The sequence below is a fragment of the Labrus bergylta genome, chromosome 11 (genome assembly GCF_963930695.1).
Source record: "Labrus bergylta chromosome 11, fLabBer1.1, whole genome shotgun sequence".
In the NCBI taxonomy this organism is placed as follows: domain Eukaryota; kingdom Metazoa; phylum Chordata; class Actinopteri; order Labriformes; family Labridae; genus Labrus; species Labrus bergylta.
This window is the reverse complement of record NC_089205.1, coordinates 30,250,345-30,277,594: the sequence shown is the minus strand read 5'-3', so window position 1 is coordinate 30,277,594 and position 27,250 is coordinate 30,250,345. Positions and strand designations below refer to the sequence as shown.

The 27,250-nt window shown below is 40.2% G+C and overlaps 3 protein-coding genes and 1 long non-coding RNA gene across 12 annotated transcripts in view; 3 read left to right on the top strand and 1 right to left on the bottom strand.

The window, feature by feature from the left end:
- LOC114919311 (NLR family CARD domain-containing protein 3-like) overlaps positions 1 to 27,250 on the top strand; it is a 51,826-nt gene that overhangs the window by 20,137 nt on the left and 4,439 nt on the right. The window contains exons 5-12 of one of the 9 annotated variants that reach the window (XM_065960461.1): positions 19,926 to 20,036; positions 21,314 to 21,424; positions 21,529 to 21,607; positions 21,762 to 21,966; positions 22,092 to 23,892; positions 23,999 to 24,172; positions 24,509 to 24,676; positions 26,327 to 27,130. The exons of 4 other annotated variants lie outside the window; for them this stretch is intronic. In XM_065960461.1, coding sequence (XP_065816533.1) covers positions 19,926 to 20,036; positions 21,314 to 21,424; positions 21,529 to 21,607; positions 21,762 to 21,966; positions 22,092 to 23,892; positions 23,999 to 24,172; positions 24,509 to 24,676; positions 26,327 to 26,477 — 2,800 coding nt within the window. In that variant the 3' untranslated portion in view covers positions 26,478 to 27,130. Of the gene's footprint in view, positions 1 to 19,925; positions 20,037 to 21,313; positions 21,425 to 21,528; positions 21,608 to 21,761; positions 21,967 to 22,091; positions 23,893 to 23,998; positions 24,173 to 24,508; positions 24,677 to 26,326; positions 27,131 to 27,250 lie in introns of those variants that run through there. 4 more of the 9 variants (XM_065960454.1, XM_065960453.1, XM_065960459.1 and 1 more) reach the window with 4 other exon arrangements.
- On the top strand, positions 2,188 to 4,389 carry LOC136180555 (serine-aspartate repeat-containing protein G-like). Its single transcript, XM_065960773.1, has 3 exons — positions 2,188 to 3,454; positions 3,634 to 3,683; positions 4,040 to 4,389. Exon 3 carries the CDS (start codon positions 4,043 to 4,045, stop codon positions 4,313 to 4,315), a length of 273 nt encoding a protein of 90 aa, XP_065816845.1. The 5' UTR covers positions 2,188 to 3,454; positions 3,634 to 3,683; positions 4,040 to 4,042; the 3' UTR covers positions 4,316 to 4,389.
- On the bottom strand, positions 11,356 to 12,556 carry LOC136180547 (uncharacterized). The gene is made up of 2 exons (XR_010667173.1): positions 12,441 to 12,556; positions 11,356 to 11,835 (listed from the first exon to the last, which is right to left on the bottom strand). It is a non-coding gene; the product is annotated as an uncharacterized lncRNA (long non-coding RNA).
- Positions 13,109 to 27,250, top strand: part of LOC114919286 (NLR family CARD domain-containing protein 3-like) — a 155,238-nt gene continuing 141,096 nt past the window's right edge. Inside the window, exon 1 of the mRNA XM_065960425.1 lies at positions 13,109 to 13,197. The gene's annotated coding sequence lies outside the window, so the exon portion shown is untranslated. The remainder of the gene's footprint in view (positions 13,198 to 27,250) is intronic.

The window sequence follows — 27,250 nt, the reverse complement described above, 5'->3', positions numbered from 1 at the left end:
ACACTCGTTAGGATACTGGAGCTTGTTGTCTGTGTAATCTGCTGTGATGTACTCTGAAAAAAGCTTTTTAACCCTAACCCTAACCCTAAATAGCAAATTTAGCATGGCAATCTAACATGATTCAGAAATGCACTGTCTTCTTGTTCATAGCTAAATATTTAGACCACACATCTTTCAAAACAAAGTGCCTGCTGCACACATCTTATATATATATATATATATATATATGGGTTAACCGGTTCTTTTGCAGTCAGTGCCATAATTAAACAACACCACCTGAACACTGGTCGAGCTGTTTAGATCAATTATCAATACTTTAGCAATGGTCTGGCTTACTACATCAATAAAAATTCACCACGTAACAAAGCAGTTTTACTCAGAGGTGGATAAGAGAGTAGAAAGAGGATAACAACAGCTGTGTTAGCCGGGAAGTTAGCCGAGTCTTATAAAGCTCAGATACTGTAACAAAGTGGGTTTTACATTCATGAGACCGTCTCCAACCACGGTCATAAACTCGAACTTTAGCACCGTTCAAGCTTCTCACACCAATGAACAAATACCAAGTAACAAAACCTAGAGAGAGGCTAACCACAACAATGTCAGCCATTTGCAGAGTCCTATAATGCTGAGGGTGGTTAACAATGCTATACCTGTTACCGCTTTAGATGAAAGTTGATAAATAGTTTAGTACTGCTCTAATTTAGAAAAATAGCATTACTTAGCATGTTAGCCGAGGCTTACAGTTCAGCTACAGACAGCCTTCACAGAACTAAAGTATCCAGCAGCTCAAAAGTTGTTTTCAAACAAATAAAAATGACAATTAATGAAGCGTACTTACATGTTGTGGTTGTGAACTTCCAGAAGCATCAGAATCTCCACAGAGAGAAGAAGCTGAATCTTCTTTCCAAGTCCGTCTTTTGCTCAAGCTAACGTGCATTAGCACCTTAGCACTACTGTGCTACCGCAGGCTGCGGCATATCGTGGGCGTGCTACAGAAGTTAATGACCGTGCAACATGAGCTGCAGGGCTTGCCACAACGAGCCAATGGGCTTCGATCAGTGATCTCACACTGACAAGACGTCACACTGGCAAATAAGAGCATATAAAACCAGAAAAAGCATAATATGACCCCTTTAAACCGGCCGGTTGATGACGCCATAGCAACTCCCGCCGTTCACGCAGCTGATGATGTATCCAGAGCAACTCCCGCCGTTCACGCAGCTGACGATGTCTCCATAGCAACTCCCGCCGTTCACGCAGCTGAAGATGTCTCCATAGCAACTCCCGCCGTTCACGCAGCTGACGATGTATCCATAGCAACTCCCGCCGTTCACGCAGCTGTCTGTACCTCTGATATGATTTTTGACACATTCCCTCACAGGAAAAGCACAGAGGTAAGTTTCTGGGTAAAATAACAAATAAAGACGTCCAGGAATCACTGAAGCAATACTTTAAAGGTCCCATATTATACTTTTTCTGGCCAGTGAATTTTTCCGTTCAGTTTTTTCGTCTTTTTTGAGCTGGCAAAATGAGTTGTTCTGCAGTAAACTGTTCTAACCGACCTGTGGGAGATAAGGGATCTTTGCAGCTTTTTCGGTAAGTAAAAAATGATTTATGTGTCATTGGTTAAAGTCGTTATCTAGCTAGCTAGCACATAAGCGTCTAAGTTAGCTGAAATGTTGTAAAGCTAGGTTACTTATCCGGCATGATTTATCTTTTTATTTTATTTTATTAAATGAGCAAACCTAATAACTGACATGCTATGTTTCTTGATATTGTTATGTCGTTATTGTGATTAAAATTGTATTTAAAACCAAGAATCGTAATATAAAATCCGTTCATAGATGCGGTTCATTGACTGTACAGTTATTTTACAGCAAAAATAAAAAGTCTGGTAAGGTCTCTAAAAAATATCTAGGGCAAAAACAAAGTCACATAATTGTAATCTGGCCTGCATCATTACTAATGTGAACATGTTTACAGTCTGAGTGATAAGTGGACTATACCGAGAGGAACAGGTTTTACTTTCACCGTGCAGGCTGAAATTCATAGGACTATATACGAGGGGAGAATATTTCTCTATGTATCCAGATAAAACTAAAGGTAAGATGTGATTTAATATAACTGTTACTGATTTAAGATCCAGATAAAACTAAAGGTAAGCTCTGATTTAATATAACTGTTACTGATTTAAGATCCAGATAAAACTAAAGGTAAGATCTGATTTAATATAACTGTTACTGATTTAAGATCCAGATAAAACTAAAGGTAAGATCTGATTTAATATAACTGTTACTGATTTAAGAGACTAACCGAAACGTGAACACAAACATCAACAACCGGCGGTGGTGTAATGTAATATTAACCGAGCATCATGCTGCTTAAACTGATAAATATTCTGAATTGTCTTCCACACACCAATTCAACAGTCACAAGTTGATCATATTGTAAATTTAATGACACTCATTGAGAAATTGTTCTAAAAATTGACAAAATCTGACAAACATTGAGGTGATTGTGACGGTGTCTGTATTTATCACCTTTGAAAGGAAGGTGTTAATGCAGGAGACCAGTGTTACACACAACATGCTGCTGTTATTGAAGTTAGGAGGAGACAGAGGCACAATAAAAGAAGACATAAAGATCACGTTTTCCCCCCACACATGTTAATATGTTTTAAATGTCATGCATTTATTTTTTATTTCGCTTCAATAATCGTTAACAAAGAGAAACACCAGGATTAAACTACAGGCTGTTGTTGTCTTTTTATAGCCAAAGAAAACTGAACATTCACAGCCTCTGTATTCAAAACAATTTCAACAGTGACATTTATGTCCTGTTTCCCTCTTTTCACCAACATTATATTTTAAACTTGGGATTTCCTTTTTCTCGGGTTGCGCTTCTCTCCTCCAGCTCGCCCCCTGCGGTGCGCTCCTCTCCATAATGCTCTCGTCTCCTCCCTCTAAAGCTGCTGATACTCTGTAGGACGCTCTGATTGGGGCACCCCACCAATAAAATACTATTTTATATTTTATAAGCAGTTTGCCACCACACTGCACTTTTACTCTCCAAAGACATATGAGTATGTGTGTGACAACTTTAACAAAGCTTTAGCACACAGTCACACCATCCACACAGCTGATCCAGGATTTACTGTAGCATCTTCTACAGCACTGAAAGGTCATGTACAGGCAAACAGAGAGAAGGGAAAAGAAACAATCTGTGCTCTCAAATAACAAAGCAGTCTCAAATCTTTTTGAGGAATTACAGCTATTTTTTTTTTACTTTGCATCCTCTGATAAATACAGTGAAGTACTTTGATTGTATTTCTGTGGTGTTCCTGTAGGAGACCATGATGCAGCCAGACTGAAGCAGCAGGTTGTGAAGGTGGACGCCATCATCTTGTCTTTGCAGTGCTGATTCTGAAGAGAACACCTTCACATAGGACTCAAAGGTAAAATGATCTCTCATATGATTGGACCGTGTTATTGTAACCGCTATCAGCATCAAAGTAATTTTAGTAACAATTTATAATCCTTCTTAAAATGTAAGGAAGACTAGCAGAAGATTTTAACAGCCTCTATGGTTCTGCAAGAAGTTCATGTTTAAATTGTTCTTCTCTCTGTCTTCAAGGAAATCAATGCTCAAAGGAAACAGCAGTCCAGACTCTGATTCCAGCTCCGGTGAGGTTCTGCACACAAACTGGCTTTCTGATTATATGAGAATATTTAACATTAGTTTAATTCATCAGGCTGGCCCATGTGATGACAGTTTAAAATAATCTTCAATAGAAAGTGGCAGGAACACTTTTGTCTTAAAACATAAATTCATAAAGCTGATCATATTATTGGATTCATCATGTCTTATTATATATTTTGTTTTTCCTCATAAATAGTTCTCCTGTCTTAAAAACAAACTTTAGAAGCTGAAGTTTAGCAGAACCTGAGGACAGATCTGATTTCAGGTCTGAGGCAGAAACATCACAGTAAAAGTCTTTATACTTTACATTTAACTCTGTGATTGTTTTTGTTTATCACAGAAGATGCTCTCAGATTCAGATCCATCAGCAACCCCTGACAACATGGAGGACTCGTCCCCTGACAACGTGGAGGACTCGTCCCCCGACAACGTGGAGGACTCGTCCCCCGACAACGTGGAGGACTCGTCCCCCGACAACGTGGAGGACTCGTCCCCCGACAACGTGGAGGACTCGTCCCCCGACAACGTGGAGGACTCGTCCCCCGACAACATGGAGGACTCGTCCCCTGAGTGTTTCCTGTCCTCTCTCGATGGTCTTCTTCTCTTCAGTTATTAACTCTTGAAAACAGCAGCACAACATGCCAGACTGTTTGACAAGTCTGTGATTGAATAAATTGAAATGGAATCTCATACGTATCTTGCTATGCTTATTGGCTTTAAATGTTTAATATTGAATAAGTTTGAAGGCCATTTATCTCAGACGAGCCGGCTGTGACAAGCTGAGCTCGTCTGTTAGCTTTGCTGTTGTCTTAGCTGTTGTTGGTCAAGAAGAAATGAATGTCAGTTCAAGGCCTTTTCAAATGTGAGCTATAAACTTAACTGCTAAATTATTTTACTGTGACCAACACGTTGTTGTACTCCAGTTAATCAGAGACAGTCATATCAGATTTTTAAAAAGTTTATTTAAACATTTTATGAAAAGAAAACTTCAATAAACAACCCCTGGCTTCATTAACCATGTGGACAATAAGTAAGAGAGACCATCAGGTCAAACTGCTGGGACATAGGAGAAAGTATAAAACATAATTTAACAAAGAAATCCAAACAAAAATCAAATAAAGTAAAGAGATCCTGGATGATTGTTTGACTGTTAAAATATGATGGAAAAGCAAATCCAACACAACCCTCCAGCATCTGGCCTTTCAAACACAGGGCAACATCATGTTAAGAAAAATAAATTAAATATTGACCTGGACCTCTGTGTTTTATCTGAGGATGACTATGGTAGCCTTCTCACTGTTCACTGTCACAAAGCTCCAGACTCTGTCCACCTTCTTCAGACGTCGATCAGCTCCTCTGGGTGATGGCAGAGAGGACTCTTCATCTGGGAGAGCTGCTGGTGTAAGGTCATTTCTCCCACAGTGGATGAGCAGGGCATCTGGCACAGGTGAAAAAAGGAGGAGGTTCCTTCAAACTCTGTGACCCCAGCCTGACCTCTGTAACAGGTGTACAGATGAAGGTTGAAATGAGTCATTTTTAGGTTCAGTTGATTGTAAAATGGAAAAGAAAACATCACCTTTCTATTTAACATTTAGCTGGTGTATGACTCAGTGTGATTTTTTATTTTAGAAGACTGTATTGTTAACAACAGCTTGTTTTCACAATCCTCTTTTGAAACTTAAATAAAAATCACAGGATATAAACTTTTAACAGATGATTTTAACTTACACTTCACCTCTGTGGAAGATGTCAGACCAGCTGCTTTTATCTCTTCTTTGCCTAAATGAAGATACAAAAAACAATTGATTTACTGTTTATTTAAATATATTAGAAAAGCAGACATGACTCACATTGCAGACTATCAGTTTCTAACAGAATACAACATATCTTACCACCTGTAGCCTACGGTCTGTGGTGCTAACCTAGCTTAAATATAGCTTCAATATAGAACGATTTCATTAAAAACAGAGGACCCAGCAGCCCACGTGTTTTCAATAATGATCAAAATAACTGGATTTTTTAAAAACACCGTGTTTAAATATTAGACTTTGAATACGGTGGTTTGTTGTACTTACACATTTCTTCATCGTAGACCGGCAGAGCGCTTTCGGCGTAGCTGGGCTGCGTAAGTCATCAGGGCAGTACGCTAAGTGGGCGGGGCGTGTTACCAGGGCTCCTCCCCCCGGACTCTACTGCGCAGACTCTGGCTCCAAATGACGTCAAAATCGCAAGATGGAAGCGCCCGTAAGGGGCGTAATTTGGCTTCAAGAACGTTGAGTGGGAACAGCTACAGTGCGCGCCCACACGTGGGGACTCTGAACGTGGGCACTTCAGAGCCTTAGAGAGAGAGTCAGAAGAGAGCCGGTGCATGGAGCGGCAATTCATGAAAACAGACACTTTGTTAGAACTTTATCTATTGTGAACATACTTTAGTAGATACATAGATTAAATATATGAACCCCAAAAAGGGCAGAATATGACCTCTTTAAAACTAAAGCTTTGACTTTGGCAGAAAATACATCAATATGTTTGTAAAATATCGAGCTAATGTGTATAATCAGGGGACGCTCCCCTCTCCCAGGCTCTCTGAAACACCGGCCGGCTCCGTGTATTTACTGGAGAAAATCGGCCCGTTGTTTAATCCTGGAGGGGGTTTGGGACTGAAAACCTTCTGATGTGGAGTTTGAGATTTTATTCACTGCACAGGTAAGTGATGTGTGATTTATCTAAAGCTCCACAGTGTCTCAAACTCACTTTTACAAACACCTCGAGTTTTCTCTCCTCCATGAGCTGAAACGGAGCTCACTGGACTTTATGCTAGCTGGAGTCTCCTGAGTCAGAGAGGTGTCAAACAAACCGACCTAATACTGATTATTAGTGAGGATCATTTCATAAAAGATCATTTAAAATGCTCTACTTTGAATAATAGTTTGTGTCTGACATGTTTTTAACTGAAACAAAGATAAGAAACTGAGTTAAATGATTATAATGACTCTCCTTACACCTCATGTAAAAACCCAGAACCTCTTCATATGGAAACTAAATATTTCAATATGTTTCATTTGTAAAGTTGAACTGTTGGACACAACACGTCTCCTACTTCACTGTAAAGTCTAAGTGTTTGTGTGTTTGTTGCTTTATCACACTGTAAGTTTCATACTGCACCCTGATTGGCTCCTAACTAGTGATGACGTCATGAATCCTGCAGGTACATCCAGGTGTTAAACTGCTGCTCTTTGTGAAATCTCTCAGTTTATCACTCATTCTCTTCTATATAACTGAGTCTCAGTAGTTGACTATAACAGAGGCTGTCACACTGTGAGGAGAGCTGGCAGCAGAGACGTGAGGGCTGAAAGGGACAGGTGTGTGCAGGTGTTGGAAGCAGGAAGTTAGTTAGTTATTCTAGTTTGTCAGCAGTGACACTCAGGTACTGTAAATCACCTGTAGTAGTCCCTTTGTTAGTCCAGTCATACCTGCGTCAGGTTTGAACACAGACAGATTTGGATTGGCTGTGACTGACACTTGAACTCTGCTTTGATAATAAGTGCAGAAGCTGCCTGAGAATCCTCATGTTTGGACGTTTTCTTCAGGATCAAAGTAATCCAGTGATATTTGTGTGAACAACATGAGAACAGGAGCTGCTAACAGCTCATTCAGCTCACTGTTCATGGACACTATTGGACTGAATGTTAACCAATATAACAAACAGAGCTTCACGTGTCGCCCACGGCTAACTCACCGACTTCATGGAGACTTTTCACTTCATGTTTACGTCCACAAAACCCTAAGAATCATGGGAAGTGTAGTCCAGAGCAAGTTTACTCTTCAAACTGAGGTTAAGAAAAGAATATTGATTAAAAACTGTAAACTGAAGGGATGAACAGTAGTGAGTTTATAAATGATATACAGTATCAAAATATAAATATATTGACTGGATTCATGTAATGTTCACTTTTTATGTTCTCATGTTTTTATGAAGGAACCAGATATTTTCTAACAGTTGTTTCTGTTTTTTACAGACGATCCATGCAGGCCTTGAACTCAGCACAGGTAAGAGTGTTAGATGTGACTCACAGTGAACAGGAAGCTGATATCACCTCCAGCACACTCCACTGATGTATTGTGTTCACTTCATGATGAACTGGAGTTATTTCACATTGTGTCACCACAGAAGAAGAAGAAGAAGTCTAAATTCACAGCAGTTCATACACACATATGAAGATTCACTTGTTTCTCATTGGTCAGTTCTTTGTGACTCGGCCTGTCTGAGACTTTTATGAGCTGAGCCAAGAGTCTGTCTCCTCACTACACTCAGGTTTGTTTGGAGGTGTACAGAGCTATACTGCCCTCTAGAGGCAGAGAGCAGTAACTACAGTCACAGCACAGGAAAAAGCATTTTAAGTTTCCATGGAGACAAACAGGTAGAGAGGCTGTAATAGGTCCATTTACTGTGTGAACATCAGTGATATAGAAGCTGCTACAACCACAAACTGTTGATCTACAGTCTGAATGTATCTCTGAGTCATATTTCTATGGAATAAATCAACACATCATTATATTTAAATCTATGATTTAGAGGTAGTTTAAGCACCAAATCACATGAATTCCCCTCCAGTCAAAGGTCACTGAGATCTATGCTAAGCTAGTTATCTTTAACAGCAGTTGAACTGTTCTCATCATGATCACATTTAGCTGCTGCTTCATTTAGTCGTGTAGAAAAACAGACTGAACACACAAGATGTGAGTTTATCAAGAATATAGTTTCTATTTCCAGATAACAGCCAGGGGGAGATCAGTTAGCAGCTAAGCTAGCAGCTTTAGTAGCAGCTGTAGCTAAGGCTAACTGTGCTATGAGAGCAGCTAGCTTAGCCTTGATGAAAGTTGAGGTGTGTAGCTTCAGATGTGTATTTAGCTGAATGAATGTGAAGCTGGCAGGTAGATGACAGATGACACAGTCAGAGTGCAGTCACTGCAGTTTGAGTCACAACACATTTAAAAAACACTTTTCACAGAAATGAAACTCTTCTCTGCTCTGATCTGTTTTTAAAGTAAAGCAAACGTGAACTCAGTTTGGACCAAATATGGAGTCACTGCGTTTAGTCTCTGTTGGCTCGTATGACCATAAAAACATGGAGAGACAGTAACCATCTGCTCCCTGCTCTACAGATGTGCATTAATAATGTGTGTTTATAGAGATTATTTGTGGGATAAGTTGAAGGAGGTAAACATGGAGGTGTGTGTGTGTGTGTGTGTGTGTGTGTGTGTGTGTGTGAAGAAGTTTTAACTGTGTAGCTGTAGTTAGCTACTGAAGCCAGCTAGTTCATGGTGCTGCTAATGTTAGCTTCATAATGTGCTCATACAGTGTTCAGGCCCTCATTATTCATACCTGATGCTTTAGTCACCTTCTGTTCCTCACAGTAACAACAGGTGTTGAAGCTAATGCTAAGGCCTGCTATATCTCTACAGCTATATTTACAGTGAGTGTGTCTTCCTGCTGCTCTGCATGTTTTATACAAGGGGCAACCTCCGGTCTTGAAAAATGAAGCCTATGCGGAAGTACAAAAAACTGCAGTTCCTCGAGGTTCCTCTTGAGGCTGGCTGCAGGAGTACAGGAAGTGCCATAAGCCCACAGCCAAAAAAGCCCGTTTTTACCACAGGAATCAACATGTTTACAGCCTGGTTCAAAAAACGAGATGTATCTGAGAAGTTGACGGCCCCTTCTCCTCACACTGTGGGGGGGGGTGAATGTTTTTATAACTCATCAGATTTTATTCTATTAAGGAAAACGACTATGCCCATATTTAGTTGTGTCAGATTTGATTGACAGCTCTGCGCGCTGCATCTGTCTGTCAGGTCAGCAGGTCAGGAGGTCAGGAGGTCAGCAGGTCAGGAGGTCAGGAGGTCAGGAGGTCAGGAGGTCAGCAGGTCAGGAGGTCAGCAGGTCAGCAGGTCAGGAGGTCAGGAGGTCAGCAGGTCAGGAGGTCAGGAGGTCAGCAGGTCAGGAGGTCAGGAGGTCAGGAGGTCAGGAGGCTAACAGCTTGATCCGTTTGATTTCTCCTCTTTCTTACTTCGTTTGGAGAGTTTTCTTCGGTAAGTGATATAGTAGTGTTTTATTTACTGCTTACTCATGTGTTTATATTTACGGACCTAACTTGTTTAGAGTTAGCTTGTAAACCAGTCGGCTAACTGTGTAGCTCATTATTTACATTATTTAGAAATGTTTGTTGTTAAGATGTTGTTGTTGAAAATAATGAGTTTGTGTGATGTTAGAAGCTAAAGGTTCAGCTCGGTGGTTATCTGACGTTATGATGAATGTTATACTCCACCTAAATGTGGACATTAAAAACAAACTTTGTGTAGTAATTATCCGTCAGTAACATAAACTGAACTGAACCTAATGTGCTGTGTAGGTTATAGAGGATGACATTAAAGTTACATGGTTGATGTCGTGTCTTAAGATTTGAGCAAACTGTTAACAAATAAAAAAAACTTCACTTTGTAAGAGCATCTGTAACCATTATGAACTATATTAATAACCATATTAATTTTCAATGAACTCATACACAGAATATAGCAGTAGAAATATAAAATATAAATAACATATGGAATGAAAATAAGATTTAAAGCACATAGATATAAAGTGTAAGAAATAGTTTGAAGAATACAGCCATGTACTGAGCTCATGTTAATAATAAATGAGTTACTGTATGTTCTGTACTAAAGCACAGAGAGTTGGGACCTGTTAATGATTTAAATAATTCAGGTTATATTTGTTTCATGTTAAGATGAAGTACTATCCACAATAAACTGCTTAATTTATCCTCACACAATCTGAGACCATTTGATGTGGAATATCATTGTGTGAGTGAGAGAGCTGAAAACAGCATGATTACAATAATGTTTATCTTCTTAACTTTGAATAGATGTTGATTACCTGAATACTGGACCTTTGTTGTCTGGGTAGTACACTGTTGAATTTATAAATGTGCTCTTACACACAGATGAATACAGAAAAATAGATGAGAACAAAAAAAATGATTTAATGAATAACTGATATTTTCTCTCTTTCTTTGTCATTCTGAAGACCCCTCACTAAAAGTCCATGTTCTCCTGGATCCATGTCACATGCTCGAACTTCTTCTGAATGACTTTTCAACAGTCGAAGTTCTGGTGAGAGAAGATGGCCAGCAGATAAGACAGCAGTACATGAAGGAGCTCCACAGGCTTTATCAGGAGGAGGAGGAGGGTTTGCACCTTGGAAGACTGTATTCATGCTGTTCAAATAAAACTAGATCTCCTCCAAACAACTTGCAATCAAACCATTTTCTTCCCATTTTAAAACCCTTTGTCCAGTTTAGATGGGAGAAGTTGATATTATGTGATATTGATCTGATAAGTCTACATTTCTAAATCATTTTTAACTGTTTTTATTCACAAGTTATTGATCTTATTTACTCTCCATGTATCTTGATTTAAGAATGGGGCTGTGTTTAAGGTCAAATTTTTGCAATGACTCTGTTCCATCCCACTTTCAGAAATGAACTACATTAGTATTTATCAAAAGAATAAGAAGTTGTGTAAAAGTAGACTTCCTTCCCTAAGCTATTGAGTTGAGCATTAATCTGAAATGTATCCTCATAAGTAGACATAAAGGAGTGCATTTATATAGAAATATTTATTTAATCTGAAAAACAACATTAAAAAAAGTCTGTTTTTACAGCAGAGATGAACATGTTTACAGCTTGGTACAAAACAAACAAATAGGTGTGATTAGCTCATGTCTGGATGGACACACACTGTACGGGGGGTGAATGTTTTGATGACTCATCAGTTTTGATTTGATGAAGGATAAGAGTTATTCACAATAAGGCGTGTAGCTGACCAGCTTGACAGGTGGGCGCGGTGTAACGGTTTGTCAGGAGGTTTAAAACCCGCCTCAGCTCTCAGCCTGTGGGTGACATCACTCAGGCCGTCCGGGGGAGACCTCCCTCACAGCGAGCTGTTGAAGAGAAGCAACTGAAGTCCACCCCAGAAGAACCAACAAATACAGATGTTGTTGAGGCTCAGGTTTCTTCCTCTGTCTCTGCAGCTCTCTGGGCACCTCGATGGACCAGTCACCAATAATCCACACTGTGTCTATAGGAGAAATACAAAGGTGTTCAATTAATGCCTCAGACAAGACACAATGTACAGTTAACTACATGTGACAGCTCAGGCTGTTTTTTTGTTATGAGCCACATCTGCAGGAATAATATTGAACAAGGTAGCTGCAGCTCATCATAATAGATACCAGTCTTAAACACTATTTTTTCTAATACTTAAAGTTTTTGTTGTGAAGCTGACACTGTCCACAGACTCCATGACTTCACAGGTTCAATAGAAAACAAATATCTTATAATAAATACTAAATAATTATTGTTCAGTTGTCATGTTCACCTCATCGCTGTTGACATCAGTAAATATAAAACACAGACATTCCTCTTTTTGTCAGAACAGTAACATGAACTGTATGCTTTGTAATATTGATTTCTTCTGGATGTCTCATATTTATTTACAGTTTATGGATAAAACTTTGTTAATGTATTTCTCTGCTAACTCTGACAAAATCTAACTGTTCTGACAAATAACTAATAACCATAGTTGTATATTTAACAAAGTGTAGTTTTAAGACTTTAATTAAATATTTGTGTTGAATATAATTAGTTTTAACTGTGTTGTATAAAAGTTAAATGTTAACTTACTGTTTGTAGAGTTTTCTCAGGATGAGCAGGAATAGTTGATGATAGCAGCCTAGCTGTTAGCTATGCTGTCAAGTGGACTGCTGACGTCGAGCTGAATGGGCGGAGCTAAGTCCCGCCTTACTGCTGTAGCTAGGTTGATCCGAAGTTAGGTTGAGACTGCAAATCCAATATGGATGCGGCCGTCGATTGGACTCATTTTCTGCCTATGTCACAGACGGGTCAGGGTTCGTCCAGTAATATTTACAGTCTATGAGTGATTCACGTCGGAGCGTGATTCACGTCGGAGCGTGATTCACGTCGGAACTCTCGTTCAGTTCGTTCAGTGATTCACGTCAGAACGTGATTCACGTCGGAGCGTGATTCACGTCGGAACTCTCGTTCAGTTCGTTCAGTGATTCACGTCAGAACGTGATTCACGTCGGAGCGTGATTCACGTCGGAACTCTCGTTCAGTTCGTTCAGTGATTCACGTCAGAACGTGATTCACGTCGGAACTCTCGTTCAGTTCGTTCACTGAACGTACTGTGAGCGGGAGCTTTGAGACACGAGACGGAAGAGAGGAGAGAACAACTGAAGTTGAGAAATGAACGACTCTTTTTAGTAAGTGATTCAGTTCGTTCACCCAGATGATTCGTTCGTTTTGAACGAATCGTTCATGACGACACATCACTACTTTATACTTTCTCCAGTGGTGACGCAGTTCTGTTCTCCGTGTTGAAGGCAGAGTCCTGTAAAATATTATAATCCTCTGGTTGAAGGTAAGAGACTCTTTTCACTGTTGTTCAGACTCTCTGTTTAATTTAAGTCTCAAAAGAGCTGTAAGCTAACAGTTAGCCCCCAGGTTCATTAGCTGCTCTTATTACAGTAGAAGTAAAGGGAACATGATGACTCTCAGTTTAGCACGCAGGCTATGCTAACATGCTAACAGGACAGTTAGACAGCAGAGAGAGGAAGGGGAGTCTGTCCTCTTCAGACAGGCCTGAGGCTCTCTGAGTGAGTTCAGTGTAAATCAAACAGTGTAATGTTGGAGCTCTGACACGAGAGGAGCTGAAACATGAGTCGGATCAAAGTTAAAGTTGGATCACTTTGACTTCTGTTGTTAAGATATTAGAAGTTAAACTACACAGTGTGAGTGTTGGACTGTAATCTCATATATGAGCAGATTATTATCCCTGATGTGTTCATGTGACTGACCATCTGACATACCACGTACTTTCATGAACTGAGAAAGTTCACTTTTACCAGCCGGCCCCTAAAGCAGGGACAGCTGTTCATTGGTTGGTGGAGCTAGGTAGACTTAAAGCTGGACCAGTCAGGTCTTGTACAGGGTCAATATAAAATAACATGTATCTGAATGTAAATAAGGTGAGCACAGTGCATGAAGTAGAATCCAAACAGAGAATGATGATCAGAAAGTTCTCCCTCAGAGAGCCTCTCCATGTGTTCTTGTTGCTCCCCTGACCTGGCCTAGGGGTGCCAGGGAGGAGTGTGTCTTTACCCTGCAGTGGTCTGTCTGTATGTAAATACAAAGAAGCAACAAAGTTTAACGGTGTTCAGCTCGGCTGCAGGATTTATTCTCTGTTTCCTTTACATATTAAACACACATCTTCTCTTCTTGAGTCAACCAGAAACATACACACATAAATTAGACCATGAAATGTTCACATTAACTCTCTGTATGATTTCTGAATCATTATCAAAACAAAACAAACCCCTTTAACGTATCTCAGCATTTCCACGTGCTCCGTAAAGTTGCTATTCATTAGCAACAGGTGCGCTAGCCTAGCATGCTAGTTTACATCTTCACATTTCTACTTTTCACATATACATAACTGTAAAAATACTTGGTTTCAAACCTTATACTTCACTGACAAAATTCCTGACACTATTAACCATTATACTGGTGTTTATGCATGTGGTTTTGAAGACATTAAACCCACCTGTATGTAAATACAAAGAAGCAGCAAAGTTTATCTGTGTTCAGCTCGGCTGCAGGATTTATTCTGCAGATTTTGCCTCTTTGGGGTATAATGCTCCTCACAAGCGTTATGCGCCCTCTAGCAACCTGGTTCGGTATTGTAATAACATTGTACTTAGCTCAGTGCACTGGAATCTAGCTTTAAATAGCTATTTGAGATACATAAACATAAAAACATATATTGGGGTCTCTGTTTAACTCATTTAACTTGTTCTTTTAGCAATGAACTGTATTTTCACTATAATTAACTTTTACAATGTCCCAATGGCTTTAAACCTTGAATCTTGTGATCCATTTTTAACCTTTAAATAACCTTTGTTTTTTAGCTTAAGACAAAACACATTTTTCAACCCTTTACATTCACACTATAGAACATCATACCTTAGATTTATAGGGCTTTCACACGAGCAGAAATGTTTTGCTCGAACTTCACCCAGAGTTTCTCCTCTCAGACCCCGAGTCATTTTTTCAGCAGCAAATCAGAGTGAGCTGAGAACGCAGCAGGATATTCTCTGGAGAATTCTGCTTGAGCCAATGGGAGGGGGAGTTATGTTTCTGTACTGTGACTGTAAGAAAAACTGATACTCCCAGAAAAGTGAGTCCAGCTTCTCTCCTAAAGTAAACTCTCAGTGCAGCACTGCACCACAGAAACTGGATCTCAATATGTGAGTGTCGAGGAGTCAATAAATAAGTGCAGCTCTTCCAGCAGGAGGGACCCCCTCCTCTGTGTCCTCACACTGACCCAACATGACTGTTGCTGCTTCCTCTGGTGTACACCTGTGACCATGCGGAAGACCCGATCGCAAAACTCAGCCTCAAAGCCCAAAGTTGCATCATAGATCCAATGGGATTATTATCCATCAAACCACGGATTAACTTCTATGGTCATGGCTACATGGCTATCGCCTCCCTTTTCCACCACGGTGGCCGACATGCAGCAGCGAGTTCGGGGCGAGCCACACAGCCACCAGACGCGGGCTGGAGAGCTGCTCGGATTTTGTTTACTCTTCTTCTACTTGCCGGCGATGTGCACTTAAATCCAGGCCCAACTCTACAGCTGACTAGCACTTTGGGTAATACATCTGCCTTTCCAGTGGAGCCTTTCTCACCCCACAAACACATAACGTGGACAAATGCTGTGATCATTTTACAACAGCTATCACTGGATTAATTGACAAACACACTAAAACATGGAAGAGCAGACCAAGAAGAAACTCGCTCCCATGGTTTAGTCAAGACCTTTGGCAATTAATGAAAAGACGTGACTTTGCTCTTACAAAATGTCTTATCTCTAAAACTAACACTGATCATTTAATTTATACTGGCTTAAGAAACAAAGTTGTAGCTGAACTACGCAGGGTTAAGATGAATTATTTTTAAAGCTTATTGAAGAGTCCAAAGGCAATAGCTCTGCGCTGTGGAAGCACATTAACACTTTAACCAACTCCAATGCCTCAAAACATCATAGAATTAAGGGTTTAACAATAAACAACAAATTTAATTCAGACAACGCATCAGTTGCAAGTGAGTTTAATGCTTTCTTTATAGAATCAGTTCAGGAACTATCCAAAAACTTCAAACCTGTCGAGTTAAGACCAGACTCACTCAGTCAGAAAACTCAAAATGGATTTTACATCAAAGAAGTAACTTTGGAAAAAGTCAGTAAGATCATGAGTAACCTGAACAACTCAAAGACTAGGGATATTCATGATTTGGACGGTGAACTGATCAAATATCATAGAACTCAATTACTTAAGCCAATAACACATCTGGTGAATATGTCAATTCAAACAAAAACTTTCCCTGAGAGCTGGAAAAAAGCCATTATCAGTCCAATTTACAAAAGTGGTGAGCCAGACTTGACATGTAATTATAGACCCATTGCCATTCTCCCAGTTGTGTCCAAGATATTAGAAAAAGTTGTTGCAGAGCAACTCATACTACATCTTGAGACAAACCACTTGCTGCATCAACAACAATTCGGATTTAGACCCAAACATTCTACTGAGACTGCAAAATGTTATCTTATTGAGAAAATAAAATGCTTTCTGGATAAGGGACATGTTGTGGGAGCAGTTTTCCTAGACTTGAAAAAAGGCCTTCGACACTGTTAACCACAATGTGTTGCTATCCAAACTTTCTAAATTTCAATTCTCTGATCAGGCTTCGCAGTGGTTTGACTCATACCTAAGTGGAAGAGTGCAATGTGTCAGAGTCAGTGGGCAAAAGTCCATCTTCCGTAACAACAGCATGGGGATACCCCAGGGGTCAGTTCTAGGTCCGCTGCTATTCAGCATGTACATCAATGACCTACCTGAGATCTGTCCTGCAGTTGGCTGCCAAATGTATGCCGACGATACGGTTATATACACACCTGCAAGATCTGCTAGGCAATCTGCTGCCCACCTCAATGACTCCTTGCACTGTATTGCAAAATGGCTTGAGTCTTCTAACTTAACATTAAATATTACGAAAACAGTTTCCATATGCTTTTCTATGCTCAAACAAAGGGATAAAGAAACATTCTTAGTTAAAATAAATAATGAGACCATCAATGTGGTTGAAGATGTAAAGTACTTAGGGATTGTTCTAGACTCACCTACGATTCGAAAAACACCTGTAAAAAAGCGAGATCTAATCTAAACTGCTTCAGAATCATTAGGAAATACCTCTCATTTAGTACAGCTCAGCTATATATACATGCTATGATATTATCACATCTATCATATTGCATCAGTTCTTGGTCTCAAGCCTCACAAACAACTTTAAAGCCAATCATATCCCTATATAACCAATCATTAAAAATCATGGACAAAAAAACGATAAGATGGCACCATTGTCATGTTTTAGAGGTACACAATATGTTTAGTTTTAAAAGCTTCATTAGTATTTTATCCCTGTTGCATTCATAACTGCACTGTATTTATAACTGAACTGTTTTCTTTTTCTTACCCTTTTTATCTTTATCTCTGTTGTTTCTAAAAGCCTCCCGTGGACAGGTGTTGCAAATGAGCATTTTGCTATAAACTTGTGCATGGTTAAATGTTACAGCACCAATGTTACTGTGTGTCCATGTTAAATAAACAAACAAATAAATAAAATAAAATAAGTTCTGTGTTAGAACGAAATGTTAAAAAAAGCCTTCTTGTACTTAGTAAAAATATACTTCTTACTCCACTGAATTTATAGAAAATCTTAAATTTGTTTGCTAGTTACTTCTCAGATTCAGATTTATAATGCAAAATAGGATGAATACACTATTTGTCTAAATATCTTTATTACATGCCCTGTGAATTCACAAGGTATCCAGCTACAGGTATGTAAATAGGATTAGATCCAACTGTAGCAATGACAACAAAATGAGGAACACATTAATGCATTAAAAATATATATAATTAATATTCTGTAAAAGGTACATTTTTGCAAAGTAACTATTATTCATTTGTTACTCCAGACTGAAGTCTGATACGTTTGTACTCTAACTTCTGTAACTTGTTTGAGGGTATTTCTGTGTTGTTACTACTTTAGGCTGCTTAAGGTTAAGAACAGAGTCGGCTTCTTATTTAGTATCAAAACAAGTTCCTCATTTATCATGAAATAATCTCAAAATGCTCCAAAAGCCTCATTTGAATGTTACAATAGATTTTTCCTCTGGGGGAGAAACCCCCCAGACCCCCCTAACTTCATTTACTTTTCAGACTTTCACTTATTCAAAGTTTTATATAGATCACCTGCTGCACCTGTTAATTTATATAGGCATAAAATTCACTTGACTGTAGGTCAAATTTGTTAAAAAAGAAGCAAGCTCACATCTGTCAGCCTAGATCTTGAGCTTCAAAAAAGAAAAATGTGTCAATTTTATTTCTTAGATAGAAAACACCTTCAAATTGTTTTTTTGTACTTGTTTTATACTTTGAGAATTTTTGGACATTTGTTTTTCTGCTTTAATCCCGGGCAGTGACATCACAGTGTTCACCAGTCAAAGAGTTCAGTGATCAGACTCATCATGATAAACCATATCACTGAGTTTGTGTTTCTTTAAATAGAAATCCAGTTTACAGAGTAGCAGCTGATTTCAAAGATGGCGCTTGATGAGCAGAGGTCATATTTTTTCTAATTATCCCTCGGATCATTACAACAGAAAATAAAAGAATAGATCTTTAATGTCATTGCTATAAAAACAGTGAAAGGCAGTTTAGCAGCTCTTTGTCAGAGGCAGCACAGACAAAGAGCTCTGTTCTGCTTTTCTACAACTCTTTCATCCTCAGACATTTACATCACTCTCACTTCCTGTCTTCAGTCCATGTTCACCTCTCCCAGTACTTTCCTCCTGTTTCTCCTACTTCTCCACCAGAGGCCCTCAGAATACACCTCCTTCTCTTCTTTAAACAGCCCAGACCTTCCCCTCTATCCTACTCACCTGCAGCACAAGGAGAGAGAGAGACGTGACAAAGACAACAGCACCAACCCTCAGCAGGGTGGTAGAACAATTTACACTGACACACATTTCAATAAGAAAGCTCATAATATAAGAGCCACAGTCATAACATGCTTCATTAACTACACTGAGTCCAGTATTCAGGACAAGAACACTTTTATAATCATCAGAGACAGAGGAAGGATTCCTGCTCTCTATGAACAAACTTTAACTTGTGTCCTTTTTGAACTTTCTTGAATCTAGAAGTTCTCTAAGTGGTCTTATCCTCAAAATAAAGAAAACAATCTTGTTCCTCTGCTGAGATATGATAAACCATTGTTGTAGCTCCTTTCAGGTTCAATCTAGCTCGATGTTAACCAGAATATCTAATTAAGTCAAAGTTAGATATACTGTATTTTATTAATATAAGCTTTTCTGATACTAAACATACTTAACAACATGATATTCTTTTAAGTTATAGAATATGACTTGTAAAGTTATTTTCATGTGGGGACACAGAAGAAGTCCTTTAACCAAACACCAATCCTGCCTCGTTCCACGTCGACAGCCTGGTCAACATCTGTTTTCAGTCCACAGTCTGTCCCTCACCTGCTCCTGTTTCCCAATAAACAGTCTGGCCTCGGCTTGTTCATGGTTCTCTTTCAGAGGTCCAGCCAGTCTCCTGTTCCTACAGATCACTCTCTCAGGTTGTCCTTCTGCCCCCCCTGGTGGTCACTGGTAGTATCTTCATGAACATCTGTCTGTAGCTAGCCTGAGTTCTTTCTCTCTGAAAATGCAGGTTGGACTTCTAACCTTTATTGTTCCTGGTGTCATCTTTCTGAGCTGTGTTTATGTTTGAGTCTTCTTCTGTTAACTTTGATTCCATCAGTCTAAAGAATCTGAGGACAGACACAGTGTTGTCTGTATTCTGAGTGAGATACTGTTCTAATAGAAACAGAGAGAACTGTGGAGAACTTCAGCTCTGCCTCCTGATCACTGATTATCCATCTGCTAGTTTGAACTGGAACAATCTGATTAAAAATGATCTTTGTTCTAAAAGCTTTCATTAACCAGCTGTTTGTTTGTATCAGGATGAAGAGACAGAGACCAGACTCTCCTGGACCCAGCTGTGTGTCCATGAAGAGTGACCGGTCTAAAGGTTTATATATTGGCTTTAAAGATGGACGTCCTGCTGATGGAAGGTGAGATGTGAAAGTGAAGTTAATGTTCTGACTCTGTTGTTTAAAGACTCATATCTTGTCTCAGAGCTTCATGATGTGTTGTAGGACTCATCAGTTTATTGTTTCAGCAGTGACATCACAGTGTTCACCAGTCAAAGAGTTGAGTGATCAGACTCATCATGATAAACCATATCACTGAGTTTGTGTTTCTTTAAATAGAAATCCAGTTTACAGAGTAGCAGCTGATTTCAAAGATGGAGCTTGATGAGCAGAGGTCATATTTTTTCTAATTATCCCTCGGATCATTACAACAGAAAATAAAAGAATAGATCTTTAATGTCATTGCTATAAAAACAGTGAAAGGCAGTTTAGCAGCTCTTTGTCAGAGGCAGCACAGACAAAGAGCTCTGTTCTGCTTTTCTACAACTCTTTCATCCTCAGACATTTACATCACTCTCACTTCCTGTCTTCAGTCCATGTTCACCTCTCGCAAAAAAACCCTACTGCAAAGAAGTTAAATATTCTTAGATAAAGTCAAATTGTCTTGATTCAAGAAAAATAAACCTGCCAAAATAATTAGTTAGATTTATTTGTCTATTTTAAAAGTCGATCCACTGAAAGATGATTCTACATCTCAATACATTTTATTTAAAGTTTTACAAAGTAGAGATAAAAACAACAAAGTCACAATACATCGATAAAATCAACATTAAAAAGTATTTACAGGATGTAGAGGATTTATGAGACTGGAAGGGGAATGATCAGACTGAATATGTCAGTTTAAAAAGATGTGTTTAGAGATGAGATTTAAAAATGGAGAGAGTGTCAATACTACGGATGTGTGGTGGGAGGGAGTTCCAGAGGCGGGGGAGGGGCAGAGCAGCTGAAGGCTCTGGACCCCCTGGTGGACAGGCGGGTGGTGCAGTGAGGTGATTAGAAGAAGAAGACCTGAGAGTGCGGGTGGGTGTGTTGATGTGCAGGAGTTCAGAGAGGTACAGAGGAGCGAGGTTCTTTATCACTGAAATATTTCTGAAGAATACAAGTAATGAATAAACGAATCTGTTCTTAACAAATGACCAAGCTAGACAATTATGCATCGTAACAACATTCATTCTGTATTCACAACGGAGCGCCACACTAGCTGCTCTGTTTTGAACCAATTAGACCATACTGCTGGGCAATAGTCAAGATTGGACAATATTAAAGCCTGGATTACCTGTTTAGTTAAGTTTTGTGTTCAAAATCTGGCACATCTTTTAATAACAATAATAATAATACCAGCTGTTTGTTTGTATCAGGATGAAGAGACAGAGACCAGACTCTCCTGGACCCAGCTGTGTGTCCATGAAGAGTGACTGGTCTAAAGGTTTATATATTGAATTTAAAGATGGACGTCCTGCTGATGGAAGGTGAGATCTTAAAATGAAGTTAACGTTCTGACTCTGTTGTTTAAAGACTCATATCTTGGTTCAGAGCTTCATAATATATGACACATTGTTTTCTGGTGTCACAGAGTTCAACAGGAGAGCTCCGAGGTTCACAGAGATCAATCAGACCAGCAGAATCCAACAGACCTGGACTCCATCTTTATGGTCTGTTCAACACACTGTTATATAATTTACTATCATTACAATAATTTAATGCTAAGTTATTGTTCTGTTTAGACCAGCTGACCTTCAGACAGATGAACCACATGTTGAGTTCTACCAGTTTATATTAAATATCCAGTGTCTCCTTCTGTTCCAGCTGCTGGAGGAGAACATCGTCACCTTTGTGAAGAACGAGCTGAAGAGAGTCCAGAGAGTTCTGAGTCCAGATTACCCAGAATGCTTAGAGAGTCAGAGTGAGGATGAAGAGCAGGGGAGAAGCTGTAGAGAAGATTTTTTGAAGATCACTCTCCACTTCCTGAGGAGAATGAAGCAGGAGGAGCTGGCTGACTGTCTGCAGAGCAGTAAGAACATTTTAACAGATTTAGCATTTTAGAAAAAGGACAAAACGGTTTAAAGTTCCAAACTCAGATAGTCATGTGATCTATATCAGGATCTGTTCATTGATTTCAGTTCTTTCTTTATTCAGGAACGTTTGGTGCAGTGCAATGTAAACTGAAATCTAACCTGAAGGAGAAGTTCCAGTGTGTGTTTGAGGGGATTGCTAAAGCAGGAAACCCAACCCTTCTGAACCAGATCTACACAGAGCTCTACATCACAGAGGGAGGGACTGGAGAGGTCAATGATGAACACGAGGTCAGACAGATTGAAACAGCATCCAGGAAACCAGACAGACCAGAAACAACCATCAGACAAGAAGACATCTTTAAAGCCTCACCTGGAAGAGATGAACCAATCAGAACAGTGATGACAAAGGGAGTGGCTGGCATCGGGAAAACAGTCTTAACACAGAAGTTCACTCTGGACTGGGCTGAAGACAAAGCCAACCAGGACATACAGTTCACATTTCCATTCACTTTCAGAGAGCTGAATGTGCTGAAAGAGAAAAAGTTCAGCTTGGTGGAACTTGTTCATCACTTCTTTCCTGAAACCAAAGAAGCAGGAATCTGCAGGTTTGAAGAGTTCCAGGTTGTGTTCATCTTTGACGGTCTGGATGAGTGTCGACTTCCTCTGGACTTTAAAAACAACCAGACCCTGACTGATGTCACAGAGTCCAGAGAGTCAGTGGATGTGCTGCTGACAAACCTCATCAGGGGGAAACTGCTTCCCTCTGCTCGCCTCTGGATAACCACACGACCTGCAGCAGCCAATCAGATCCCTCCTGAGTGTGTTGACATGGTGACAGAGGTCAGAGGGTTCACTGACCCACAGAAGGAGGAGTACTTCAGGAAGAGGTTCAGAGATAAGGATCAGGCCAACAGAATCATCTCCCACATCAAGACATCCAGAAGCCTCCACATCATGTGCCACATCCCAGTCTTCTGCTGGATCACTGCTACAGTTCTGGAGGATGTGCTGAAGACCAGAGAGGGAGGAGAGCTGCCCAAGACCCTGACTGAGATGTACATCCACTTCCTGGTGGTTCAGTCCAAACTGAAGAACATCAAGTATGATGGAGGAGCTGAGACAGATCCACACTGGAGTCCAGAGAGCAGGAAGATGATTGAGTCTCTGGGAAAACTGGCTTTTGAGCAGCTGCAGAAAGGAAACCTGATCTTCTATGACTCAGACCTGACAGAGTGTGGCATCGATATCAGAGCAGCCTCAGTGTACTCAGGAGTGTTCACACAGATCTTTAAAGAGGAGAGAGGACTGTACCAGGACAAGGTGTTCTGCTTCATCCATCTGAGTGTTCAGGAGTTTCTGGCTGCTCTTCATGTCCATCTGACCTTCATCAACTCTGGAGTCAATCTGATGTCAGAAGAACAAACAACATCCAGGTCTGAAGTATCAAGAGAAAAACCTGACCCAAGACTTTTATATCTGAGTGCTGTGGACCAGGCCTTACAGAGTCCAAATGGACACCTGGACTTGTTCCTCCGCTTTCTCCTCGGTCTTTCTCTAGAGACCAATCAGAATCAGCTACGAGGTTTGTTGACACCCACAGGAAGTGGCTCACAGACCAATCAGAAAACTGTCCAGTACATCAAGAAGAAGATCAGTGAGGATCTGTCTGCAGAGAAAAGCATCAATCTGTTCCACTGTCTGAATGAACTGAATGATCGTTCTCTAGTGGAGGAGATCCAACAGTCCCTGAGATCAGGACGTCTCTCCACAGATAAACTGTCTCCTGCTCAGTGGTCAGCTCTGGTCTTCATCTTACTGTCATCAGAAAAAGATCTGGACGTGTTTGACCTGAAGAAATACTCTGCTTCAGAGGAGGCTCTTCTGAGGCTGCTGCCTGTGATCAAAGCTTCAAACAAAGCTCTGTATGTGTCCACATAACTATCCAGGTTTAATGTAGTTCTCTTTATTCAGAAATAACAACTATTGTTTCTAATTGCTTTCATTTGTGTTCTTCTGAATCCTCTTCAGGCTGAGTGTCTGTAACCTCTCAGAGAGAAGCTGTGAAGCTCTGTCCTCAGTCCTCAGCTCCCAGTCCTCTAGTCTGAGAGAGCTGGACCTGAGCAACAACAACCTGCAGGATTCAGGAGTGAAGCTGCTGTCCTCTGGATTAAAGAGTCCTCTCTGTAGACTGGACACTCTCAGGTTAGTGTGCAGCTGATCCACATTATTCCTCTAAGATCATTTTCTTGATGAATCATTTATCAAATGTTCCTTTATTGAGTGGTTTAAAGTTTTAGTTACTGTATGTTACCACATTAAAACTGTAAAGCTCTTAGCTCGTTCTGTGTGTGTGTGTGTGTGTGTGTGTGTGTGTGTGTGTGTGTGTGTGTGTGTGTGTGTGTGTGTGTGTGTGTGTGTGTGTGTGTGTGTGTGTGTGTGTGTGTGTGTGTGTGTGTGTGTGTGTGTGTGTGTGTGTGTGTGTGTGTGTGTGTGTGTGTGTGTGTGTGTGTGTGTGTGTGTGTGTGTGTGTGTGTGTAGTCTGTCAGGTTGTCTGATCACAGGAGAAGGTTGTGCGTCTCTGGCCTCAGCTCTAAGCTCCTCCCACCTGAGAGAGCTGGACCTGAGCTACAATCATCCAGGAGAACGAGGAGAGAAGCTGCTGGCTGCTGGACTGGAGGATCCACACTGCAGACTGGAGACACTGAGGTACAGACAGACTAGAGGTCGCGTTAACCGAATATTCTCCGTCTTTGACGGAATTTTTTTAACAATGATTAAAAAAAATCTGAAGGTTTTGACTGATTAGAATCGCTGGGTGTCCACCACTCCTTTCTAATTCTCACACAACTCTGTCATTAACCACATGTAAAGCACCTGCAGTACACCTCCCAGTCCAGTTGGTGGCGAGTGTGCATAATTAATTAGTTATTGTCTTGTCCTGTAGGCTGACCTCACTTGCATGACTTCATTGTCTATGGTTGTTTTCATAGCATGGTTAAGCTATCTGCATGATGGTCACAAACTGTTGAAACAACAGTGTACTGAGTTCTTTGAAAAAGTGATTTTGCTGGTGATGATGGTAGACGTGGTGAAAAAAGAGGGACTGATGCGGTGGAGGAGGCTGAAGAATAAGCACCTACAACTGATAAAGATAATCAGCAGGTAGCAGCTAAAGCTACGGGACAAGCAAGTTGCAGCAATGTGGGAGCAAGGAGGGATTACCGTGTTCAATGGGAGCAAGAATTCCCGTGGCTTCAGAGCGAAGATGACAAAATGTTCTGTGACGTCTGCAGAAAAACTAACATGAGTAACAGATTTACCAGACGGTGCAAAACTATGAAGAAATCTGCTCTGAATGATCACAAAACCAGCCGAAGCCACATTATGGCTTCCAGGGTGGTTAGCCAGAGTGCTGCAATTGAAAAGCATGTTGCACAACAACTGTGTCAGAATGACAGTCCCTACCTCGTAAATATTCACTGTGGTGCACACCGAACTGCACTGGCTGCCCGCCATGCCTCCAGGGTAGTGCGTCAAATCAGTACTTTACCGTAAAATCCAGAATATAAGTCAGACCGGTATATAAGACACACCCTGTTTTTAAGGTCTCTTTGAGAGAAATAAAAACTTTAAACTGTTTTCCTGCGTGACGACTTATATTGTGTTCAGCGATTTCTACAACGTGCATTTTCTGTACAGCTGTGTCGCTCTTAAAGTCCCGTCTTTTTCACCTTCGGGAGTTTGCGCTCCTACTAGCTACAGTACGGTAGTTGAGCTCTCAGCCTGCAGGGAAAGTTGTGAGGCAGAGGCACAGACTCCTAGCTTGCAAGTCGCGCTGCCCGACTCCTCTGGTCACTCTTTAACTTTAATATAGGAGTCTTTCAATCAAAAGAGAACTCCACAAGGTCTATTTACTGGAACAATATACCACTGTTTCTGTAAATGCATGATTATGACCTTGTGAGGAAGAAAAGATGTGAAAAAAAGTCACGCAGCCACGCTGGTCTGTGTCGCCGTCTTTTCCAGCACAGCGCGCAACCAGCTTTCAATACACAATGAATGGGGAAGGGTTTTTGATCGCACCAGGTCGCAGTAGTGGCAGCTGCACCTGCGGTAATGACGGCGCGTGTTTCAGTATTTTATACTGGTGTGTAAGACGCAGCCAACTTTTAAGACGAAAAAATAGGTATTAAAAGTGCGTCTTATACACCGGATTTTACGGTATGTGACCACTATCAATAACATCTACACCTACTACAAGAATTCTCCCATCCAAACACACAGACTATACAAACTCCAAAATGAAATGGAGGAAAATTATCTGCTGAGCCTAAAGCAACCATCGGCAATTTGCAGGTTGTCCCTGGAGAGGGCAGTTAAGGTGCTGGAGTTGGAGGAGGAGGAAGCTACAAAAAACTGCCCGGTAGAGAAAGGTTTAAGAAAATGCATCCTGACGTACACGTTCCCTGCATTGACCCACTTGCCAACGATGTCTTGGCTGTGGTGAACCGCATGAACCTCACTTTCCAAAAGGAAGATATGAACATTTCCTCTATCCAACCTGTCCTCAACATGACCCTTGCTAATCTAAAAGACTTGATGAATGAGCCAGGTAAGCAGTGTTAGAATGTAAGCACATAAGCTAGTACTTCAGTACAAATTTAAGGCATCCAGTCACACTTTATTTGTTCTTTATTCTTCATATACCCCTCAGAGAATAATATTATATTTTTACAACATTAAAACTGTCTGACAGCTTTATAGTCTAACTTTTTAAATTTACAGCCTTCATAAAAAGCCTCGTTAAAACACGTTATTCCAGCATTTTATTTTTCACGAGATGAAAGGTAAAGTCTTCCTTTATAAGTCAAAGTCTTATCTTAGAATTATAAATAAATCATTCTTGAAACCATAGGCTGGAACAAAAACTAAAAGCTAAAAAAAACTTAATCTGAGTTTTTTTTTAGAGAAATGCTTTGTATTTGTCACGGGTAAGGGATACGACTGTCACGATGGTTTTATAGAATATAATACACTGCTGATGAACAAACTAACAACAAAAGCAGTTCATATTTACATTATATCAAACATGTAAGCTCCCACAGAAAAACAACAGACAACATGAATGCAACTGCAGTATTAATATTAGAATTCCAAACTCTGAAGTAGCGCTGGTTATTTCAGTGTCCAGTGTGGCAGCAGAGTGAAAGTCTAGCGAGAGACAGACAGATACAGAAGCTGTCTCACTGTTTCTGAATGATGAACTAATGGTGGATTTAA